General features: G+C 32.5%; 1 protein-coding gene across 1 annotated transcript in view; it reads right to left on the reverse strand.

The window, feature by feature from the left end:
• Positions 1-2,422: 2,422 nt before the first annotated feature.
• The window catches only part of LOC139487629 (G-protein coupled receptor GRL101-like), a 48,490-nt gene continuing 24,669 nt past the window's right edge, over positions 2,423-26,243 (reverse strand). The window contains exons 16-27 of the mRNA XM_071272549.1: positions 25,964-26,077; positions 22,455-22,571; positions 20,062-20,268; positions 18,876-19,143; positions 17,590-17,768; positions 15,352-15,492; positions 12,278-12,394; positions 9,870-11,429; positions 7,628-7,749; positions 5,668-5,737; positions 3,519-3,748; positions 2,423-2,675 (exon numbers count right to left, since the gene is read on the reverse strand). Of these exons, the coding sequence (XP_071128650.1) occupies positions 2,532-2,675; positions 3,519-3,748; positions 5,668-5,737; positions 7,628-7,749; positions 9,870-11,429; positions 12,278-12,394; positions 15,352-15,492; positions 17,590-17,768; positions 18,876-19,143; positions 20,062-20,268; positions 22,455-22,571; positions 25,964-26,077 (3,269 nt within the window). The 3' untranslated portion in view covers positions 2,423-2,531. The remainder of the gene's footprint in view (positions 2,676-3,518; positions 3,749-5,667; positions 5,738-7,627; positions 7,750-9,869; positions 11,430-12,277; positions 12,395-15,351; positions 15,493-17,589; positions 17,769-18,875; positions 19,144-20,061; positions 20,269-22,454; positions 22,572-25,963; positions 26,078-26,243) is intronic.

A 26,243-nucleotide genomic window follows, 5' to 3' on the forward strand; every position in this document is an offset into this window, starting at 1 on the left:
AGTGAAAAACAAACACATCCAACAACAACAAAAAACGCAGTTTGGAGGCTATTTGTACATTCCTAACAACAAACATGTTCAGAGAAAACCATTTCAATGCCAAAATATAGGTATCAGGCAGATTGAAGTACCGTGAAAGTTAATTTGAATACGTGTATATTTTATTAAATGAATTATCTGTCAATAAATAAGATTTTAATTATAATAATCACAAAAAAGTCATTTGTAGTATAAAAAAGAGATAGTGCTTATGATAATGCGAAAAAGGTAAAACAGAAGTGAACGCAAGCAAAGACTTATTTTCATCAAGTATGAAAATTTTTGTTGTGAATATTCTTTCTTTAAATTAAAATATATCTTACATGTTGGCGCCATGAAACAGTAGTTCAACTTAAAAAAAAAGTTCAGCTGAAGGTAAACAAAATGTATTGCTACATGAAGAGTAAGACACAGGGTATGCGTATCATGAACTTTGCGTGCGCAAGGACTCCCTATATTCTGTTTTGCTCTCATAGTTTCTGTGAATACCTTAATATGCGTCAAAATGGATAAAAGTGGTGAAAGTATATTCTTAATGCAAAAACTAAGAAAGAGATGTCGTTATTAGTGATTGTGTTGTTTCAAACTTTGTATTAAATTTAAAATCAAATGTGAATTCAGACTCTATTTAGATACATTCTTACAGTGTGGATTACAAAGAAGATATAGTCAAAGCAGCTAATAACGGCAAGTTTTATATATATTTTATTTCAAACCTTAGTCATCTCCTATTAGTTTCTTGTTTCTTCTCGGGTTTTATTTTTTACTAGGTCAATGAGAAAAAAAGAATAGCATATGAAGACAGGTTCTTGTTGAACCATATCGTCGATTCGAGTATACCGCAGTCGATTTTATTTCAAATATATAATAAATATGAACCAATGAAGAGATAACAACATGCAATCAGTAACATTCTTTTGTTTAAATTATTCAAGAGACTGTTATTGTTTACCCAAACGGTTCCACTTTTCTGTGTTTTTTTCTTTCTGCATGTTTGTGTCGCTCTTTTTTCGTTTATTTGTGTATTGAGTCCCATGTGATTTTTAAATGTTACGAAAAGTAATTTTGTCTCGATTTTCTTTCGAAAAAAAATCTTTCATCAAACGATCACTGCGAACAAAGTGCGAATAAGACACACGATTTGTTTGTTTGACATATAAAATGCGATCATAGCTTCCTTTATTTTGCAATAATATCAGATCAAACAAGAATATGTCCCTTATACACGGATGGCCCCATCCGCACTATCATTTTCTATGTTCAGTGTACCGTGAAAATGGGGTAAAAACTCCAATTTGGCATTAAAATTAGAAAGATCATATCGTAGGAAACATTTGTACTAAGTTTCAAGTTGACTGGACTTCAACTACATTAAAAACTACATTGAACAAACAGATGAACGGACGCACAGACCAGAAAACATTATGCCCATCAATGGGACATAAAAAAACAACAACTTGTAAATCAACGCCGAAACCTGAAAATTATAAAATCTATAGTTTACTGTTTGGTTTTTTTTCACTTTAATTGTAGTTTAAAATTATGTTAGGAAGAATAAGAGCAACTTCAGAGGTCAATTTTGATAACCCAAAGACGTATGAGGATAAATCTTTTAAAAAAGGAAATAAAAGCAACAAAAACAAGACTTACAACGAGCATAATCAACTTATTGAATTAGTGCTAAAGGAGACAGCCCAAAAACATCAGAGAAATGGTAGTGATATCAGTATTGGTTTTGTTAAAAATCAATTTGAAAGGTTTTTTTCCCTCAAGAAACCGTTTTGATGAGTGACAAAACTATTGTATTGGAAGGTGACTTTAATAAAAATGTTTTTTTAATTGTTATTTGTTCTTTGGTTGAATTTTTGTTTACATGATGAAACAATTGGGGGTAATTAATAGCTTTTTTAATTTCAGTGATTGAACTATCATTTTTACCTGTAAGAATCAGTTATGCTACCTTTAAAACCCGAACACTATTCTAGATGAAGGTATTTCCCTCGACAACAATTTGCGGATGCATGGTTTAAAAGAAAATGACTTTTAATCCAGAATAGGTACACATTGTGCTGTACAAGTGCACCGGTTTTTTTACTAGATATTTTAGAAAAAGGAAATCTAGATCTAAATATTTGAATGTCTACGGCTGGAAAAGTTTATTAAGTAAAAGATAGAATTACCGGATATCAATTTGATTCAAATAAAAAAATGTATTAACGATGAAATAAATATTATTTGAAAATTCAAACTGCATCTTCTTTTTTATATTTAGTCGACCAAAATGAAAGGCATGAACGATCAATGATGAGCCTTTTGTTTGGCGTGAGTGATAACAAATTCAAAGACTCATAAGACTTCGATAACATATACAATAGAACACTCATTGTTTTCAACGTTTTTTATTAGTATATACAGAAATTAAAGGTAAACACATCTATACATGTTAACTCTAGCTTTTAATATAGAATTTGTAATCTGTTCATTAATTGCTATTACACGTTGCCATCTTCTTGCAGTTTTCTGGTATTTCTAATTACCAGTTTAGTGATCTGTCCGATGTTGTCTACATCCTGCGCAGTATCCAGTTCATTTCTTATATCTTTTATCTCAGAAATCACCTTTATTCGTATGATAGTCTGAATTATAAATATACATGTTTTAAACAAGATCATTCATATTATTTGAATGCATGCTAAATATTGCATTGTAAGTACACGTTAAAGATAAACAAGAGTAGAAGTAAATAAAACATCTGCTCTATATAATGTAAACAATTGACACAATCGTCATCATCATCATCTTTTCTTTTTCTTCTTTTTAACTGCTTATCAATTTTTGAATGTGTCAGCATTCTCAACCGTTTTGAAGTGATTGTATATACTAAATGGTTTTAATTGGAGCGAATGAATGAGTACACGAAGACCTATGTTCAAGAAAATTCTGTTCAAGTATATTAACCAGACAAAACGCAAAAATATACGTAACTGTATTCTTTCGAATTTCGGAAATTATAAAAAAAAAACATTTACTATAGTCAAGAACAATTCACCTTATTTATTTATAATTTTATTTTAACTGTGCATTTTTCAGATGGTATACATTTTAATGAATCGAATTCGTTCATTTCATACAAGCTGTGCAATTCATGTGCCAAAGCGATGATGTGTGAAATAAAATCTTTTAAAATTCATTGTTTTAAAATATTATTAAAGATAAACCGTTTTTGAAAATGTTCAAATAAACTTATCATAGATAACAGGATTGAAATTTTGTATTTTCATCAGACGCGCGTTTCGTCTACAAAAGACAAAAAGCTTTTAAGATTAGCCTTCCCGTAGCAAATTTGAACGAATAATCGACCAATTAATAACTGCATAATCAAAGGGTAAAACACATTTTCTTAAGAACAATACTACCAAAAAGCGTACAAAACAATAATGGAACTAGATTAAAACATAACTGTTGACATTTAAAATTACCTTTTTATCCATAAAGACAGCTAAAGTATCTAATGAAAGTGGTTGACATACTGTTAAATAATGATGGTGCAAATATGCTACCGCGGCTGTAAGTTGTGACACCACACGAATACTCTCCTTAATGGTAAGATTCCTCGAAGCAAATAGTTCTCGCAGAGTTATGTGTTTCATCTCCAACATCTGTGAGTTGTTGATAAATGCAGAAGCCATAAACATTTCATCTGATGTATCTGGAAAACATACATGATTTATAAGTCAACATATGCAGTTTGTAACATTTTAATTTTAATTTTGTGAGACATGAACAATACACACGCGCACAATTGATTGATTGATTTGTGTTTAACGCAATTTTCAATACTATTTCGTCAGTTTTTATTTGTGGAAAAATCTTGAATTGAATGCACTGAGAGAACTATCGACCATCGGTAAGAAAACTGACAATCCTAGCCAATTAAGATTTGAGTCGAGAGCACCTGTCAATTGCGGGATTCGTACGCACTATCTCTGTGTTGATCGGATCGTACCTTTTCTAGGTTTACTTTTTCAAATTGTGACTTGAATGGAGAGTTGTCTCATTGGCAATCATACCACATATTTTTATATATCTATGTAAGACATGATAGTTTTTAAAGGGAAACTCTATACTACAATTTACGACCAAGAGACGAATTTTGATTCCCTATTGGGCTCAGTCGTACAGTATTTATATATCACAATTTGTTAGCTATTACTCAGTTGACTTGCTTTCAACAGGCAGTAACACTTCAACATAAACAAAATAACGATCTTAGAGTACTTATATCTACTACAAGATAGGTTAAACCCGATTTAAATAAATAGATAAACCATGTTTCCCTGACAACATTTCAATCCATTTACTCATTCATTATATGTAACAACGAATAAATAGTCACAGAAAAGCGTGACTTAGTGTCTTTCAAAATATAAGAACCAAAGGATTTAAGACAATGAAATGTAAAAACCTAGTTAATAATTCATTTTTATTTTTATTTTTTATATTATACTATTGTCATAACTTAAAACAACCACTAGATTGACACTAATGTTTGTTGACATTTTCCCTACTAAGAAGGAATCAACTAACCATTTATCAGCATAACAGTACTCTAGTGCTGACATGAAGTAGCATTTATAGTCATAAAATCCTTCGAAATAATTAAGTAGATAAACTCATCATAGATACAAGGATTAAATTTTGTATTTACGCCAGACGCGCGTTTGGTCTACAAAAGACTCATTAGTGACGCTCGAATAAAATAAAAGTTTTAAAAACATAAAGTATGAAGTTGAACAGCATTGAGGGCCAAAATGCCTAAAAGTTTTGCCCAAAAAAGCTAATCTATTCCTGAGGTAGAAAAGCCTTAGTATTTCAAAAAAAGTTTTCTCAACAGTTCATTTATAGTATGACCATATCAATGATAATTCATGTCAGCACAGAAGTCATCATTTTGGAACATGTTTGTTTTAAATACAGCAAACTCGTTATCGATTTTGCAGGTGCACCACTGAAATTTCTTTTGTAGACGAACCGTGCGTCCAACATCTTTCATTATACACATGGTATCGGTGGTGACCTTTTTCCGACGTAGTCGGTATAGTTTAGGTTTGTGCTCTTTGAACTTAAGGACGCTTAACTATGACAACAGAATACGCATGCTCGAAAATCCTTTCTGTGATTTGACAAAATGCTGTCATGGTGGGTGATTTGGTTATGTTTGAAAAAAACGTCTCGTTAATTATATCGTGATGGAAAGCAAGTGAAAAACTATAAATATTTGAACTAGATCTTACAAGGATTCATATTTTTATTAAAATGATTGTTTCTTCAATAGCTCTTTGCATCCGTGACAGCTGTTTATTCGGGACAATTATATAATTTTAATGTAAACTTTGTTATACGAACGTACATGACTTTTATAACGCACCTACGCATGTGAGATTTCCGCGGGGTTTTGGTGATTGTAAACAGAAAGATACGAGGACCGAGAATACTGAACACAAACAGAGAAAATGTTATTTAAATGGTATCTTTGTGCTTCTGAAGGTTATCGAAATAGTTTTAAACATATACTCAAATTTAAATACGTCGGATATCTTTTTTAAAGATAGTTTTTGTTATTCCTACCTTTAAGTCGGTCTTTAACTTTTGACACTTGGAACATTTTGCCAAACATTTTACCTAAAATACTAGGTTTCTACAAAAAAAACAGTCGTTACTCTTAAATTCGTTAATATCAAATCAGCATGTAAATAACAATAATCAATATCCATTTCTAATTCAAATCTGTATAACGTTTACTTTTACCCCTGTATATTTAAACTGACTTTCGTATAATGGAATTTGCAGTGTTAAAATTAGATTAGTGAACCAATGTAATTCGATATGGTTATATACATTAATGCTCTTACTTAGCATGATGCATTATCACACATTTCAATTACGCCAGAGTATTGAACTTATAGTTTTGTTATACATAAAATGAGCTACTTTTCTATGAGAAGGTATACTGTCGATCTGTTATCCCAATCTATGATTGTGGTAATATTACATTCATCCATTTTGCTCATTTGTCAGTACAAAAACATGTTTTGCAACACAAAATCATTCCTCTTCTTAAATACTGCTGAACAGAATGTTTGATATTTTTTTTGAAAGAGGTGTCTCCTATATAAAAAAAAAAAAAAGAAGATGTGGTATGATTGCCAATGAGACCACTATCCAAAAGAGGCCAAAATGAAACAGAAATTAACAATTATAGGTCACCGTATGGCCTTCAACAATGAGCAATGCCAATACCGCATAGTCAGCTATAAAAGGCTCCTGAATGACAATGTAAAACAATTCAAACGAGAAAACTTACAGCATAATTTATTAAATATTTTCTTTTGTAACATATTTGCACATTTCGAATCTGTCAGCCCTACTTTCTGTTTGTCGATACTTTTATTTCTTTAATGCGTTAAAAAAAAATTAAACTTGATATAATCGTCACAAATTATCCCAGTATTACACTGATCAGTTGTAATCTACCACATGACCGTGGTCAAGTATGTGTTAGCAATTTATAGATCTGTTAAACAATTATTTTCTGTTTGCGGACACTTTAAAAACAAAACTTTACGACAAAAGAGATGATTTCAGCTTTACAATTGTGAACTTTCCATTTCTAAGTAGCAACATTCCAGCAGCACCTGCATACGGGGTATATATCTCCCAATTGATACGATATTCCCGTGCTTGCATTTCCTATCATGATTTTCATGATAGAGGGTTGCTGCTCACAAGGAAGCTATTAAACCAAGAGTTCCAAATGGTGAAGTTGAAATCATCCCTTCGTAAATTTTACGGACGCCATCACGAGTTGGTTGACCGTTATGGAATAACCGTTTCACAAATGATATCGGATATGTTCCTTACGTCGTAACTACAATCCCCTTCCCTTTCATGAATGTGACCTACCGAATTAGACTATTTACCGGATTTGTAATCACATAAGCAACACGACGGGTGCCACATGTGGAGCAGGATCTGCTTACCCTTCCGGAGCACCTGAGATCACCCCTAGTTTTTGGAGGGGTTCGTGTTGTTTATTCTTTAGTTTTCTATGTTGTGTCATGTGTACTATTGTTTTTCTGTTTGTCTTTTTCATTTTTGGCCATGGCGTTGTCAGTTTGTTTTGGATTTATGAGTTTGACTGTCCCTTTGGTATCTTTCGTCCCTCTTTTAATCTTTCAATATTTTGAATTAACTTAATATCACACATTTCTACTGAATTATACAGTAAACAGATTATCTTTATATCTAACAGTGATGACTTTTAACATGTAAGCTGTTTTTGGATATGTCAGACTTCCTGTTTTACTACATTTTGAATAACATGGATTCTGACTGCAATGCCCACGCTTGCAACTTTTTATTTTAGTTAGATTTTGACTTGATCCTTTCAAATAATAGTCGTATCATATGCAGTCCTTGAATGTTGTGCGCGGCTACTTCCAAAATATGTCAACATATAAATTTAATAGGACCTGATCCAAGCAAATGAATTATTTATTTTACTTAAGTTGTAGTTATTGTTAAGTACCTGTTTCAATGTTGAAAACGTGTAAAGGAAAGGGTTCAATGCCGCATTTAACGGCATCACGAATACCGCTACCCAAGAATAGATTTCTGATGGAAATACTTGACCAGTCATTGCTAGTATACCTAAAATAAAAAGGAATCTTTATCTATACATATTTCAATAGGTTAATTGACATAGACGAAAAGCAAGTATAGTCCAATCTGCAAGTTTTAAGTATTTTGTTATTGTAATTTTCCGATACTAAACAAACTTAAAACTTACAGAGTGTCGTGACTGTCGTGCTGATAAAACCCATCATCACCCTTGCACTTAACATAGAAGGCTATGAAAAAATATTATAATAATCTTCCGCAGGTTTGCTTAAAAATCAGAATCGATATATGAATTCACGTTTTCTATTTCATTTAAGGAAGAAAATGTGCCTTGTTTTCCTCAAGCTAGATTAATTCAGAATAAAACAATCATTTCCATCATTCAACACTCTGAACCGACAGTCTATTTGATCTCTTATCTTTTGTCATTTTGTTTTTAATTCTCAACTTTGTCTTAACTTTCATATTACAAATATTCTCAATCACATGCACCGCTGATGGTACTTCAAACAAATTTTCTAAATTGGTTTATCAACACTCAAACTATTTTATGGCAAAAAAGAGAATTGTCACTTAATATATGGAATAACCATTTCACAAATGATATCGGATATGTTCCTCACGTCGTAACTACAATCCCCTTCCCTTTCATGAATTTGACCTACCGAATTAGACTATTTACCGGATTTGTAATCACATAAGCAACACGACGGGTGCCGCATGTGGAGCAGGATCTGCTTACCCTTCCGGAGCACCTGAGATCACCCCTAGTTTTTGGTGGGGTTCGTGTTGTTTATTCTTTAGTTTTCTATGTTGTGTCATGTGTACTATTGTTTTTCTGTTTGTCTTTTTCATTTTTAGCCATGGCGTTGTCAGTTTGTTTTAGATTTATGAGTTTGACTGTCCCTTTGGTATCTTTCGTCCCTCTTTTTTTAACGAATTTACTTTACTGTATGGAGTTAAATGTACTACTAGCAGAATATTATTGCATTGTCCACGCACTCTGGTTCCCTCAATTGGAAATACCCAAATGTAGTCATATTTTATTTCACATTTCATTAGTTTGAATTATAATTTCCAGATTTTTGTTTAAATAATGCATTTAAATAGCCCCTTTTTAGGACTTTCGTTATGAAAAATAAAAAGAAACTAACCATTGTTCTGGTTTATTTACAAAAGTATTTAAGATAGTTTAACCTTAGGATTTTTGTCTTGAAGGGGATAAAGGGCTTGTCCCTGAATTGACTTTGTGTCTGTAGTCATACATATTACTACAAATTGTCACTTCTTCGTACTATGAACATCAAAATTATTTTCTTTCTCCTTAAATACTGTTCTAGCACAGTTACATGAAGAACCCGAAGTTTTATTGAGCACTAATTGTATAGTTTTATTGTTGATATTAATCCTACATGTACCAAGTTTTAAATTAGTTTTTATTGACATATAAGAAATTTCTCGGTATTCCTAAACGGAAGATGTTATTGACAGAAGAACTATAATTAACAACAAAATATTTTCATTTACCTGTGTATAATATGACGTAATTTTTTTCATAGTTGATGTTTTTCTAAAATTGTTTAACATTTCACAGCGGTTTTATACTTTCACCTTAATCATCCCTTATTTTTATTAACTAAGTATTTACATTGTATCACAGATAAAATTTATTCGTTCATTGTGTGTAAATTTGTGATATTACGTTAAGGCATTCCAATATTTTATAGTGTGTCTTTCTATCTTGTGATGTAATACTATTGTTTCAGAAAAGGGAGACAGTTTGGTACCATTTAAATGTTTAATCCCGCTGCAATTGTTTGAACCTGTCCCAAGTTAGGAATCTGATGTTCAGCGGTTGTCGTCTGTTTATTAGGTTCATAAGTGTTTCTCGTTTTTCGTTTTTATATAGATTAGACCGTTGGTTTTCCCGTTTGAATGGTTTTTACACTTGTAAGTTTTGGATAGGTTTATAGCTTGCTGTTCGATGTGAGCCAAAGCTCCGTGTTGAAGGTCGTACATTGACCTATAATGGTTTACGTTTATTAATTGTGACTTGGATGGAAAGGTGTCTCATTGGCACTCATACCACATCTTCCTGTATCTATATATGTTACCATGAGTTTGCAAACTATTATCCAAGGACCACTTACCCATAATTCCAACAGGAAACCAACAAAGAAAGTCAGTTAAAACAACTAAAAATAATCTTCTAGCCAGAGTAAGGTCTTGTTTTGTCCTCTTCGCCATTATTCTATTGCTACTTTTAGCTACTTGATAAATTGACAATTGACACCAAGCTATAACAATAAACGCTATGCTATTGTAAAACACGAAAATAGCTGTTGAATATTCCCATCCGCTGACTTTCTGTCGAGAAAATGGTAAAGCCAAACAAACTGCTGTTCTTGAATAAAACATAGTGGAAAAATAGGACGTGTTAGAAAACGGGACCACAGCTATAATGATTACAAATCCCCAGCATACAAATGTCAGAATCTTTGCTGTTTTGTATGTCATTCGTCTTCTGCCGAATGGGAACTTTACCATTAAATAGCATTCTAGAGTTGTTAACATAATGAAATTAACGGATGCTTCACATGATATGGCCGCAAGGATACCTGCAAATTTACAAACAAGACTAGCTCGCCATTCTCTGTCATGTAAAATATAGTTTCCAGAGTAGTACATATCAGCAACAGCAATTATCCCTAGGTACACGCCCATCAACATGTCTGAAACACCAAGATTCATAATGAATAGTCCATTTGCCTTAAAAAGCAATGTTTTTTCGTAGATTATGCGATAAAGTATAACTCCTATATTTCCCATTAAAGCGCTTAAAGCTATAACCCATAGGCACACACGCAATATATCATTTCTCATTAAATCGCTACACGATGAAAATTCGTCCATTTTTGGGAAACAGTTCTCTGTGGAAACCGATTCTGGTTTTAAACAACAAAATATATAAGAATCAGTCTTCATTTTTGTTAAATGAAAAAGGCGAGAAAATATATCAGGCGAAAATTCTGTCACATCGTTTTGTGTCAAATCAATCGTCAGAAGTGATACAAGTACATCAAATACGTGTTCCTCTACAGTTGTTAGTCCATTCCTTGTTATGTTAAGCTGTTCAAGGTTTTCTAAACCATTAAATGTCCCATTGAAAAGTGTTTGTATTCTAGTTCCAGACAGTTCCAAATCTTTGACATTAGGTAATGACATGAATGCATTTGGTTTTATTAATCCCATTATCAGATTGCCTTTTAAGTTTAAGGTTACTAGTTTGGTGAGACCATAGAACGAGTAACTTTGCAGAACCTTGAATTTGTTGTTACTCAAATCTAAATGAAGGAGGTTCATCAATTTTTCAAAGGAGTATGGCATAATATTTTCAATGCTGCAGTTGAACAGTTTAAGTTCAGCAAGGTACGTATATGCAGGTAGAACCAAATTATTGTTGGGAAATACTGAGCTGCTTAAATCCAATTTTCTTGCTTCGTTGGACAGATCTCCGAAAACATTTTCTACTTCTTTTTGGTGGCATATAAATACAAACCCTTCACACGAACAACCAGAAGGACAAGTGACGTCACATCCGACTTCATCATCCCCCTGAGGACATTGTTTAATATTGTCACAAATTTCATTAAATAACAAACATGTCGTTGACTGTTGACATCTATATAATCCGGGACAAGTTAAATTAGCTGTAAGCAAAAATATATAAATGAAAAGATTTTTGATGATTAATCATGGATACAAAGTTCAGTTTAAAAATCGTTTAAATCCTGATGTCCTCTTCGCTTGAGCAAGGTAGAAATTTGATGTTTTGACTTTGTTTGATTAAGACCCTCGGTGATCGATTCTCAGAAACTTTTGTCCTGGAGCTAACGGTATAAAAGTGCTCGCCAGATTCATTCTTCGTTCCAAATATTTCTTGAAATCGATATTTTACGAATTTTTGAATTTTTTGAAATAATAATGCTTTTCTACCTCAGGCATATATTACCTTAGCTGTATTTGGCAAAACTTTTAGGAATTTTAGTTCTCAATGCTCTTCAACTTCGTACTTTATTTGGCCTTTTTAACTTTTTTGAATTGAGAGCGTCACTGATGAGTCTTTTGTAGTGAAATGCGCGTCTGGCGTATATACTAAATTTAGTCCTGGTATCTTTGATGAGTTTATTTATATTATACAAATAACAATTGCTGTTAAGATTTTGTTTAAACATATTTATGTATAGTGGATTGGTAAACAAGTTATTAAAAATTATATTAATCCCTTTCCACTTTCCTGGTGGAAAGATTTTGAAGAAAAAAACTGTTCAGAAAATACACATGTCATACAACTGAGAAATGTATGTACTAAATGGGGGAAAAGTAAAATAACAAAAATACCGAACAGGCATTTCCTTATGTAAAAAAGATGGATTAAATATGGTTTCAACTATATTAAACATACAGCTTGAAGACTGAACAGAGCATGCTTTATAAACCATCTGTAATAATCTTGTGGATTAATAAAATCTATTTAAAACTTATAACTTATGTTTACCACAAAACAATTCGTCATCTCCATGCATGCAATGTTTTTTCCCGTCGCAAAGTAATCTGGATGAAATGCAGTGACCCTTTTTGCATTTATAGAAACCTGGCTGGCAAATCTCTGTTTCTACAAAAAAAAATCAATCAGTGTCAATCAGTGATTCAAAATAAATATGTTCGATCGTTGTCACAGATATTTTTTTCTTGTTGTGGTGAACATATATGCGGTTTGGAATAAGATTCGTTTTCTTTATCAAAAAAGTAAATACCAAGTAATGTTTTGAACTAAAAAGAAGATCATTTCCCTTATACAATGATATTACAAAACATTGGCATAGATGACAAAAAGACTTCTAGATGTCTAATCTGATGAGTAAAAACTCATGAGAGTCTCAAATAACAGATATATGTTAATAAGAATTTGTAAAGCTTTCAATGATCGCGAGTTATTAACACCTATTGTTTGATAAAAACAGTTTTAGTAAAAACATCAAACTTGGGAAAAAAGAATAGGGAATAGACTTTTAATCTTGTAAAATTTAACAAATAGAACACATCAAATTAGCGGGGGGGGGGGGGAATTCAATATCTTAAGAAAAAAAAAGAAGGGATGTCTATGCAAAACTAATTTAGCATAATAACCATCTCAATAAATAACAAAAGTATAGCAGAATAATCTAATTATGTGTATGAACAAAATAGATAATAGATATAAGTCACTGCGATGACCACAGACGATAAAAAAAACAAGATAAGAAAACAAGATATTTGCAGATAATCATACTTTTTTTATAACACCAAACTTGCGACTAAAGTATTAAGCCTTCTAAAATAACTCCAAAAACACATTTCTGTTATTTTTTCTACAAACGCATACAAGGTTAAAAGAATCTAATCCCATTTACTATAAACTATGTATAATGTTTACATAAAATCTTATTGGTCATATATGGTAAAGATATTTTAAGAAAACGCGAATCAAATTTGTGTATTGACCACTTTAATTCCAAAGATCTTTTAGAGTACATACAATCTAACTCTCTTTCATCGTGTAAAAGTATTAAAACATTTGACTTTTCTACTCTTTACACTAGTATTCCACATTCCAAACTAAAAGACAAATTGAAAGAGTTGGTATTGCTTTGCTTCGTAAAAAAGAATGGCCAACGTAGATACAAGTATCTTGTCTTAGGGAGGGATAAATCCTACTTTGTAAAGGATCACTCTGATTCGAACAAAAAATTCTCTGAAACTGATATTATCAAGATGCTTGATTTCTTGATTGACAACATATTTGTTACGTTCGTAGGACGTGTTTTTCAACAGACTGTCGGCATTCCAATGGAACAAACTGTGCCCCTCTACTTGTCGACTTGTTTCTTTATCATTATGAGGCTGACTTCTTGCAGGAACTTCTTAGGAAGAAAGATAAGAAGTTAGCAATTTCCTTTAACTCTACTTTTCGCTACATAGATGATGTTCTTTCACTAAATAATTCAAAATTTGGTAACTATGTGGAACGCATCTATCCAATCGAGCTAGAGATAAAGGATACTACAGTTAAGTCGGCCTCATATCTTGACTTACATCTAGAAATTGACAATGAGGGTCGGTTGAAAACAAAACTTTACGACAAAAGAGATGATTTTCAGCTTTCCAATTGTGAACTTTCCATTTCTAAGTAGCAACATTCCAGCAGCACCTGTATACGGGGTATATATCTCCCAACTGATACGATATTCCCGTGCTTGCATTTCCTATCATGATTTTCTTGATAGAGGGTTGCTGCTCACAAGGAAGCTATTAAACCAAGAGTTCCAAATGGTGAAGTTGAAATCATCCCTTCGCAAATTTTACGGACGCCATCACGAGTTGGTTGACCGTTATGGAATAACCGTTTCACAAATGATATCGGATATGTTCCGTACGTCGTAACTACAATCCCCTTCCCTTTCATGAATGTGACCTAACGAATTAGACTATTTACCGGATTTGTTATCACATAAGCAACACGACGGGTGCCACATGTTGAGCAGGATCTGCTTACCCTTCCGGAGCACCTGAGATCACACCTAGTTTTTTGGTGGGGTTCGTCTTGTTTATTCTTTAGTTTTCTATGTTGTGTCGTGTGTGCTGTTGTTTGTTTGTCCGTTTCATTTTTAGCCATGGCGTTGTCAGTTTGTTTTAGATTTATGAGTTTGACTTTCCCTTTGGTATCTTTCGTCCCTCTTCTACATTCGTTGAACCAATGGAAACACATTCGATAATGTTTAAATGTTTGTTCCTTTTTGGTTCAATTTATTTGAAATCGTACTTTAGAGTCATTTTTTATCCATTCATTTTCTAATATGGAGGATTTTTAGATCAGTTCTCAAGACACACCTTTATCAGCAATCGGTTTGGCAGATGCAATAGTTTACATTAATCCAACTACTATTTTTTTTGGCATGGATGATAGGTAAATTTGTTCGCTTTTCCACTGGATACTGTAATCTATAGAACATGTTTTTATCCTCTGTTGTAAAATAACAAAGCAAATTTCTTCAAAACTAAATTTGTATTGTCCTACTTCAGGTTTCGTGTAATGTAAATAGAATGATTGATTGTCGGTTGCTTAACGTCCATTGTGTAATATAATATATTAATAGCTTCTTCTTAAGATATAAACATTTATATTATTAAACTGAATGTGTAACTCGTTTTTGTTCGGGTACATAGACCATTTTACCTACAAACAAGCCGGCATGTATTGTCCATCGTAAATAATGACAGCCACTACTAGCTTAAAGTAGGATTAATATAATTCATTTTCTCTCTTGTTTTAATAATATAAAACAACAGTACATTTATCATTTTATAATATACAGTTTGTCCCATATGTTTCAATTTCACAACATTTTGTTAATGTTGAAAATTTGATGAAACCTACAAAGTTAAGCTCATTTACATGTTTTTTTCAACTGGGTAATGTATCACAATAAAAAGGTGTTGATAAATTAGGGACTTCATTCGTATGTGCAGAACAATGACAACTGTGTTCAATCTATTTTCAATCGTTTTTATAATACAATTTGTTTATCTTACCACAATGCTGAAGATGAGTCATATCTCTACAACCATTAACATCGCTCCTTTCATTCACACGCATTATGCAGTGGTCTGTATAGTTATACAACTTTCCATCAGAGCACAGGGACTGGCTACGGGAAACATTTTTAGAAATTTCTGAAACACAAATTATGTCAAAATCTGATCACAGAGTTTGAAGTAAAAATTAAGTATCTGTATACTGTTATGATATCGAAATTATTATACTTGTTTATTTTTGCCTAATTTGTTTTGTGTGACCTTATAGATGTTTATATAATAATAATTTAATTTTGGATGTAATGCGTCTTCTGATTGGCTGACGTCGTTTTGTTTATCATATCATGGACATAATTTTGTCATGTGACCATGACGTCATCAACGTTTTTTCATGATTTTCGCCGGTTTTAAATGGAATTTGGAATTAAATTATAAGTAATAACTGTAATATTTTGTCAGACTATTCGAAATAACACGCGTTATTCAGTGTGCACCACATGTTTTATGTTATTTCTTCATAGATAGAAAAAAAAAACATACAGTCATTACTTAAATGTTAAAATTAAGAAATTCCGGGATGATCATGACCTACGATGCGTAAATCAAACTTCTGCAGTATTCAACATGTTCCCCTTTTCCCCGTTTTGTAAGAATTGCTCTTCCTTGGTTTTCTAGAAGTTATTTTGACAACTATAAATACAGACACATAAATTAGACATATCAAACATTCATGTATTTTGATTATCAGAAGATATCTGCAGTTGTTGTATTGCCACTGTTATTTACGAACAAGATCATACAACATTGTGAACAATTGGACATATATATTTCAATGATTTTATTACATATACGATAAGAATGTTGGATAAAAAGAGACAATGAATCGGACTGATATGAATCTTCTTAAATTTTATTATTGATTTGTGTTTTGGTGGCTACAATTCATCGGTAATTTCTGGTCGTAACAATACGAATCTCATAATTTTATTCAATAGAGTAATATAAAACTGAAATGACTTTAGTAAGGAGAGAAGTAACAGAGGATGCAAAATTTTCAACTTAAAAATTATAAAAGAGAGGTAATAAAAGAAACAGCAGAATAACGGTGTTCAAAAATCATTATATTAATCAAAAACAAATCCGGGACAAAAACTAATACCGAGAAAAACACATAAACTTTAAGAAAAACAACGAAACAAAAGTTACCACAGAGATATTAAATAAAGGCAACAGTAGTATACCGTTGTTTAATAGTGATCAATCGATTAAGCGAAAACAGATCATGGTCACACACCAAAACCGAGGGAAACACATCAACTATAAGGGGAAATTAACAGAAACACTGAACTGCAACAAAAACAAACGCCAACATACATAGAAACGGATCATTTCATTTGATAACAGCTGCCATATTCCTGACTTGATACAGATCAATTTAAGTAAAGATGATGGTTTTACCCTGGTTGTATGACTAGCAAAACATATTACAATGTGGAGTTAAGTATATTGTTCATTATCACTGAACTAGTTTATATATTTTTAGGGGCCAGCTGAAGGACGCCTCCGGATGCTGGAATTTCTCGTTGCATTGAAGACCTGTTGGTGACATTCTGCTGTTGTCTGCTCTCTGATCGGGTTGTTGTCTCTTTGGCACATTCCCCATTTCCATTCTCAATTTTATAAGTTATATGTTTACGTTAAAAATTCCGTTTAAACGAAAACATTACGAGACAAGGTTACAATACAAATAAGCGTTAGTCCACTCAGGACAGTGAAATGCATACACAAATAAATAATATAATAGCACAGTACAATACATTATAACTTGTAAGCAACATAATGACAGCAGACACTTCCCACGAACTGACGACAGAACACCAGAACACCACAATAGAATTATAAATCGTGCTTCACATATCCTGCTCCACACTGTTGATTGATTGGTGTTTTAACTCAGCTTTCAACACTATTGTGCTTTTTCGTGTAGGTCATTTTATATTGGCGAGGAAGTCGGAGTGCCCGGAGGGAACCACCAACCTTCTGGAGAAAAACTGACAATCCTATTGGAGTGGAGTGGACCTGCCAAGTGCAAGACTCGAAACGGTGTTGACTGGCTTATGAAACAGTAGTTTGACTACTTTGACAACTTGGCATCTCGAGGCTCCCTCATTAGTCGAAAACAAACTGGCAATGTCATTAATTATACTATCATGCTGTCTGTTCTCTATAGTTTACCTGATTTACAAACAACAGGTCCAACTGTCACATCCGAAAATCCCTCGTCACTGTAAGAAATCTCTTGAATGATATAACCATTGAACGGAAGTCTGTCGTAATTTGAAATTTCTATATCATCTGTAAACACTTTATTGATATCTGCTTGTTTCCAGTCAAACCCTCCAATACAATTGCACCTGCAGAAAAAGACAACCCCTACTCATGATAATTGACTTGAATTTATTGTGAAGAGTTAGAACTCAACCACGGAAAATAGTGTACAGTGTTGGATTTGTTTATATTTTGTAAGTTATGGATTTCATATGGGACTCCGACCCTTTATAATGACTTTCATGAACATACTTTTAGATTTAATGACAAAGTAATCTAAATTATACAGAAAAACGGTAATAAGATAGTGAATATAAAAATATGTGTGGAATATTCTAAGTGTTAAGTGCTATAAGACATTTTACATCGCACAAGTAATTGATAGCTGTTGTAGCTTATTATCAAAGTAATTTTTTTATAATGAAAAAATGCAATTCATTTATGACGACTCAGATAATTGATAATAAGACAACAATCCACCAACGTTCAAATCAAGTGGGTGTAAACAATTGTAGGCAACCATAAGACCTTTATAAATGAGAAAGACCCATAACGTATAGTCAGCTTCTTACAGGCTCCAACATGGCAAGTATTAAACAATTCAACTGAAGAAACTAACGACCTTATTTATTACAAAACAATTTGAGAAAAAAAACATGAAAGACAAGAGCCATAGACAATAATTGAATAAAAGGCTCCTGACTTGGAACAGGCACGTATTGAATGCGCCGGGTTTAACTAGTTTGAAGGCACCAACCCTCTATCTAACCTGGGACAGTGATGTAACAGTACAATAAATTCTTAACAAACTTTTATAGTAGGTTGAGAAGGAATTAACACATCAGATCGATACAAAGCATAAAACAACTCAATTTCCGGGCTCGATAAATAACATTTCCGTCAAAATTATGATGTGCTTATACGTCTTAATTAAGGTTTCTACAACCAAACTTGTTAACCATATCTTTGTATCAATGGAGGAATTTAGTAAAGATTTTTAATTAATGTAACGTTAAAAAATCCCTGACTTGATAATTCACCAGTAATACATAGATTATATAAGCTCATTGAAATCCAAAACGTCACTGCAGAGACGGGCATAGCGAATATTTCCTCTTTGTGTTTTGTGTACTGTTGTATATCTTTTGTCGTTTCTTCGTTTCATGCAAGTCAACTGGGATTATGTTACTTACCCATCATGACATGACTCCACAACAGTTTCTGCATCCGAAGGTAAGGCATCTTGGTAATAGCATGTCAGTTTAATATTTTGTGAACACCCCTGATCGTTATTTCGCATAGCATCCTTTATCATGTCCACAGGAAATTGAAATATAATGGATTCTGTTTTAATGTGACCAATTTGGCTTTTAGCTTTGCTGACAAAATTATAATGAAAGGACGTCGAAACCAGTATCGTATTAATTTCTTCGTTGAATTCACAATAGACCAAATATTTATCTGCAACAAAAGAAGCTTTTTTAATGGCATTCCTCTACAATGTTTCAGCTACGTTGAATCCCTCATACTACACATTTTTGTAATCAAAAGTCAATAGCAAGAACTACTATAATTTTTGTTATCTATGATACTATACGGTCTTGAAATATAGATTATACGTTGTTAATTATCTTAATAACTTGTTATTCTTTTATTTGTATTTTTGGATATTACTTTTACTGGGTGTTTTTGTGATAATTATTTGACGTGGCTCAGAACCTGTACATCCCGTCATTGTGCAACTATGCTTTGGTAAATTTTTGTAATTTTGTGTTTCATTTTTACTTATGTGCGTTGTCTATATGTACTTTTGTGTTTCTTTGTTACTTATTTGTTTGTTTTAATGTGATGAAGATTATTACACAACGTTGACCGTTGTACCCCTATACTAACATTTCTACCTTTTATGTCTATTTGTTTTGTTCACACATCGTTGTCAATATAATGGAATTTAATGCGACTGTCATACAAGTCACAGGTTCAGCTACCAATAAAATCAGGAACAAACCACCATATAAACCGTAGAATAACGACGAACAAATTCCGTTAACGACAGACAGAAAAGAACATAAGGAACTGTGACGTATTTTCGAAACGAATATATGCGCTTGAAGTTTATACAATTATATTCACAAAACTAGTCCTAACAATAATCATGATAATGACGGTAAAGAAAGGCTATCTTAAATAAATGCTGTGACGAAGATTTATTTATGTGTGACTTTCTCAATACTTTATCGATGGAAAATGGAAAAAAAAACTCGACTATACTGTCAAATTAGACATGTGAAATGTACCGAAATTAAAGAAATCTAACCATGTTAACATGTATTAAATTATTTAACAAAAACTGACTTTAAGTGTTTTTATATATCATACCATCTGTTCCTTGATCTACAAAATACATCCCATTTAATCTCGCTCCGATGACCCACCACTGTTCACACGATGTCTGTATGACACTATTTGGGCAACCATGCTCGTCCTCTAAGTATCTTCCAGGGCAGTCAGTTATGGTATCACATACACGATCTTGACTGATACATGATTTATCATAACATTGGAAACTGTTTAAACTACAAGTTTCTTTAAAAAAAATATATATATATATGTTATTTGGTTTATAGCAAAAACAACTACTACAGCAGAATAAAAAGGGTTACTTTTTCATTTTCAGTTTTGATCTCTATTGAAATAACAAAAACAATGTTCTTGTTCTTTAAGGATACTAGCATTTAGCTTACCTCCGATACATTTCTATGAATATGATTGGTTAAAAGCGTGTATATTTCATATAAGGTGAGTAGGGGGTTATTTCAAATCACGGTTAGTAGTGGTGATAGGTCCTTTTATAAAGACAACACGGTGTTGAGTAAAAAATATGAAATGTTTTGACAGATGAAGAAATTGACGATGAACGATTGAAATAAATTCATAAAACACATTTTAAGCTAACAAGTTGTTATTGCTGACAATTGTACAAAAGTATGGCCAAATTGAAGTAGGATTTTAATACTGGTCAGATGTATATATCATTATGATACGTTATTTTGATTGGCTAACAACAATATCACGTCAATCTTCATTTTAAAATGAATTACACAAATGAAAAATGTATCTCAGTCAACGCTTTCACAACCTAATGACTTTACAAAAAGAAGCATTCAATTCTCAAGTGAAGAATAAATCACTTTGAGAGGCTACTGTAGTATAACTAGAGGTTCTAATGGGCCTGTGTCGATCAACTGTCATCCGACATAGTTTTTAAACTAAATATCCGAATAATGATCGTGGCCAAGTTTGATTAAATTTTTCTTAGTGCAAGTCTGCATAAACGATCAGTGACGCAGAAAATACAAAATATCGATGACGGCAAGGATTGATGGAAGAGTTATACTATAGTTCGTTTCTGTGTGTGTTACAGTTTAACGTTGCGTCGTTTGTTTTCTCTTATTTTTTAGTGTAAATTGACATTGCGATAAGACGTGTCACGGTACTTGTCTATCCCAAATTCATGTATTTGGTTTTGATGTTATATTTGTTATTTTCGTGGGATTTTGTCTGATGCTTGGTCCGTTTCTGTGTGTGTTAGTTACATTGTAGTGTTGTGTCGTTGTTCTCCTCTTATATTTATGCGTTTCCGTCAGTTTTGGTTTGTTACCCCGATTTTGTTTTTTGTCCATGGATTTATGAATTTGAACAGCGGTATACTACTGTTGCCTTTATTTATGTGCTTCGGTCCTTGCTTTGAAGTAATTTTTAAACTAATGTTTCATCAATTGAAAATTTCAGATAGTTTTGAATTTAAATCTATGATCCGTATAGTTCAGCTCCCAATCCCTATTTCAAAGGGAAGCCAAATATTGTTATAAATTGTTTTACTTTTGATCTTAACTCATTTGAACGGATGATGTTAAAGAGAGGCGAAAGGTACCACAGGAATTTTAACACTAATAAGTCAACATATATATATGCATAAACTGACAACATGACTGCTTAAAAAATAAAAGTCAAACAGACAAACTACAATTCACAAGAGGTGTTCTCTGATGCTCCGCCAAGGTAAGCAAAATCTGCTCCACATGTGACATTCGCCGTTTTGCTCATATAAGTAAAATACATGTGATAAGTCTTATTCATTAGGCTACATTTGTGAAAAGGGGACAGGATTGTAGTTACAACAACAAAGACATATCAGCCAATACGTATGCAGTCAACAAGCCAAGCCGTGGGGAACTTTATTTTAGAATTGTGTCCGACCAATATACTCCATAGTGGTTGCTTTTAAGAGAAATAAAAAAAAATATATAAAAGATGCATCAGAATGATTATCAATCCTTATGATTTGTATATTAGAGGAAACAGTGTTTGGTGTTGGTTACTGTATTGTATTGTTTATTCTTTAGTGTTCTATGTTGTGTCATGTGTACTATTGTTTGTCTGTTTGTCTTTTTCACTTTTAGCCATGGTGTTATCAGTTCATTTTCGATTTATGAGTTTGACTGTCCCTCTGGTATCTTTCGGGTTTTTTTGTGATGGTTTTACAATCTGCTGCACAATTATTGGAACAAAAAGATTTCCTCATAAATTGTATGTCGTGTATTCAACAAATAGTATTTATCTTTTATGCATAAAAAGATTCAAACAAAAGCACTGTCTGGTCATTTTGCTTATGAACAACTTTGAAAGCAGAGAAAGTATTGTGTCATGGCAGGCTACAACTTTAATGATACCAGTGAATGAATAGAAAACTTAGATTATCTTTAACATACCACAATTGTTCTCATCTGATCCATCAATACAATCGATTGTGACGTCACAGCGTTGCGCTAAAGGAATACACTGTTTGTTGTCACACTGCCATTCTCCGTCTACACAACTTCTCCATTCTAAATAAAAAAGAAGGGTTTTGAAATAAACTAAAATCGTATTTTATTTACATATGTGATGTCCTTTAAAAGTGATATGAACATTATGACTTCTAGCACTAAACCCTTAACTCTCCAATGTGTGAGTTTGTCTGATTTTTTTCCAGTTGAGTCAAATTACAGTGGGTGAATTTATAAATTTCACTTGTCCGACTTTTCCGATTGATCAGACACGCACATAACCAAACATATGAAATTTAAGGAATGGAAATGCAAAAATGCAAGATGAAAAATCTGCCTAGGTCATGAAAAATTCTAAAATAAATTCCTTTCTGTTACTATCTACTATACTGGAATTGCACGAAATTCTCTGCTGTTATCAAAAGCAAAAAACCTATTTTGTTCATTCCATATATTGTATCATTTTTGAAATTTATTTAATATGGTGATGATAACTTATAATAAATGAAATGATTGGCATATAGAAGATTAACTTTTTGATTCATCAGTGAAATTGTCTTAAACATCCTTCCTGTTACTGATTATGGTTATGCTGTTACTTTTTATCAGGTAACATTACAGAACATAACAAAAAAGAAATACGCAGTACTTTTTGTTCATATACTCGAATTGTGTAGAAGTTTACTTCCATCTACATACCAATGAGAGTGTGGAGTGATTTATCGTTCGTGATTACAAAATCGAGGGCGCTACGATCGCATTGGTCCCTAGGATAAACAATATGGCGTTGTTGGTTACGTAGCATGGTGTAAATAGTTATGCCTAAGACACATTGTGTTGTGCCCGCATGCACCAACAGTGGAGATCACATTTTGCCTGCTGATAAAGAACGGAGGAAGGCATGGATAATTGCTATCCGGAGAGGGAAAACTCGATTCCAAAGCTGGAATCCACCAAGCAGATACGTATGCATCTGTCGTAGTCATTTCAGAGAGGAGGATTACATCACTACGACATACCATGGTAAAAATGTTATGAAATTTATAAGATCACAAAAAACTAACAGCATCTTCTGGGTGTGGTACAATTTTACAAACCCCTTCCCTAAACAGCAGAGGAGGGTTTTTCAGGCCAGGCCCCCCTTTTCTGGGAAAAAAATTGGTTGATTACCTGGCATGACTGGAGCCCCTCTTAGGCAGTCAGTTGGCCTACTTATGAAAAATTCTAGATCCACCCCTGAACATGTTTGGAAAGGTCCTGTTATTATCCCTATATTTAATAAAATAAGGGACTTTTTTTTAGTCCTAGTTAAATTATGTTATGCCCAAACTCAGGGAAACATAAAATTTACAGTGATTTCAAATTAAAGGCGGCTTCATTTTGCCCAAGACAGGGACTATACAAGATAAACATCATATATTGTTGGATTAAAGGCTATAATGGACACTTTTTGGGTCTGCTGATGGTGGTGGTTAGACAGGTTGGGAATTTATCCTTCTAAATTAGTACTATTATTCTTTTTGAAAATATTTTGCTTTTATCTGATCAAATGTATAATAGCACCTTATAATGGCATTATAAATATCAGTGAAGTCATTGACTAAAATTATTCTATTAAGTAAACAAGGCAAACTATGTATGATACATACAATGTAATAAATTGAATTATTTATTTTTCCTGCATTGACCTTTCATTTACGCATACAGGTACTGTACAGTATTTTATACCCTGTGGCATAAATATAGATTCCACAACTGTAATAAGTGTATCATGATATTTCTCCACTCGAGACAGTTAAATAATTAAAATTTAACTGTCCTCCTTTCTACTAACTTTCTTTTTCATGTATGCTGAAAACTTATATACATGTATACTAGTACTATTGAAGTATCCAATTAATGTAACATTACCAATTGTTACATTTGGTGAAATCCTACAGCTAGTAGCAAGTGTACAATATAAACCAAACAAGTTCTACAATAAAATAGCTTGAAAAGGACTGCACATTGTAATCTGAACTATATTTCACAGATCGAAGGTGTTTGAGAGACAGAACTTTTATACATTTTGTATCTGCACAGACTGTACACCAGGCTGTTTATCCATCCTTATAAATCGAAAACAATATGTTATAAATATATTTTTATTATTGATTTATATTTCATCGCAGAAATATATTAACATTACTTATTCTTATTATTTTTCAGGAACATTGGCAGAGAGGAAAACCCTTAAGAAAACAGCAATCCCAAGCATTTTCCAATGGACTGAAGAAACTCCAAAAACTCTAAATGATATGAAGACAGACACAAGACATAAAGATCGGTTCCTTGAAAAAAGAAATTTATTAACAGAATTTAAAAAATCATGCTTGGACATAAATGGTAATGAAATTATAAATGAGAATACACTTATTCTTGATAGTGATTTAGAAGTAGGAAATGAAGAAATAATTACAGATTGTTCAGATATTATTGTTAATGAATCAGAATTGATGGAAACTAGTATTCCTGTGAAAAAACATGCGTCAGTAGCTTCACAAACACTAAAACACAGAATTTTTTCTGCTGAAAATTTCAGAAATGACACAGCTGGATTGAATTTTTATACAGGAGTTGAAAATATTGAGAAATTTTTCTTCATTTTATACACACTTGGACCTTCAGCATTTTGTTTACAATATATTTTTCATAATGTTGTGAACATTAGCGTTCCTGATCAATTTTTCTTGGTTCTGATGAAATTAAGACGACATACAACTAACTTTGAACTGGCAAGAATGTTTGAAATGTCAGAAAAGGCTGTGCAGAATATTGTTCTTACATGGATCAACTTTATGGCAAAGCAATGGGGTGAAATTAACATTTGGCCATCAGGTGATCTGGTTAGATATTATGCACCAACCAGCTTTAAAAAAAAATTCCCTAATACTCGAGTTATAGTGGACGGCACAGAATTTCCTATAAAAAAAACTAAAAATCCAAAATCACATGATAAGATACTATAAAAACACATGTACTGTTAAAGTGCTGACAATGAAATATTCTCAGAAGGTACACAAAAAGGCTGTAACAGGAGAGAACAACAAAATTATTTTTCTCCAAATTCTGATACTTGGGGAGTTCAGATTTTTCAAACTGGCTGCTATTCACCTAAACATGTGAACGCAGTGTTAGAAAATGATAATAACAGGAAATAAAATCGTATGCATCCGAAACTCTTCTGGATTTACCATCAACCGGTATTCTTTAACATAATAAGTCAAGGATATATACATAAATACATACAATACGGGACTAACTGAGAAAAAGAATCTAAAAAAAATAGCTTCATATACATTTTGAAAATGAAATAAAGCTCTGGTTTTTATTTGTTTGAAGATGCAATCCTATAGAATATACCTGTTAAACAATCCTCTCATTGTTATATTGAAAGTTATAATTGAACTTACGACAGTGATGTTCGTCTGATCCATCATTGCAGTGTTTGGTATGGTCACAGTAGAAAGTTAAATGTATACACGAACCATCTGCACATTGATACTGGGAATTTAAACAATCTGATCCTGTAAATGTAATGAAAACTAAGTTCTGTGTCTATACAATCCAATAATTATAATTGATAGGTTAATTGATTGAAATGTTTATTGTTGTTGTTTAATGCCACTTATTACTATATCGTGGCAATTTTTTGTATTGAGAGAGGAAGTCGATGTGCGCAGAGAGATCCAC

Source organism: Mytilus edulis, chromosome 9 (assembly GCF_963676685.1).
Source record: "Mytilus edulis chromosome 9, xbMytEdul2.2, whole genome shotgun sequence".
Taxonomy (NCBI): domain Eukaryota; kingdom Metazoa; phylum Mollusca; class Bivalvia; order Mytilida; family Mytilidae; genus Mytilus; species Mytilus edulis.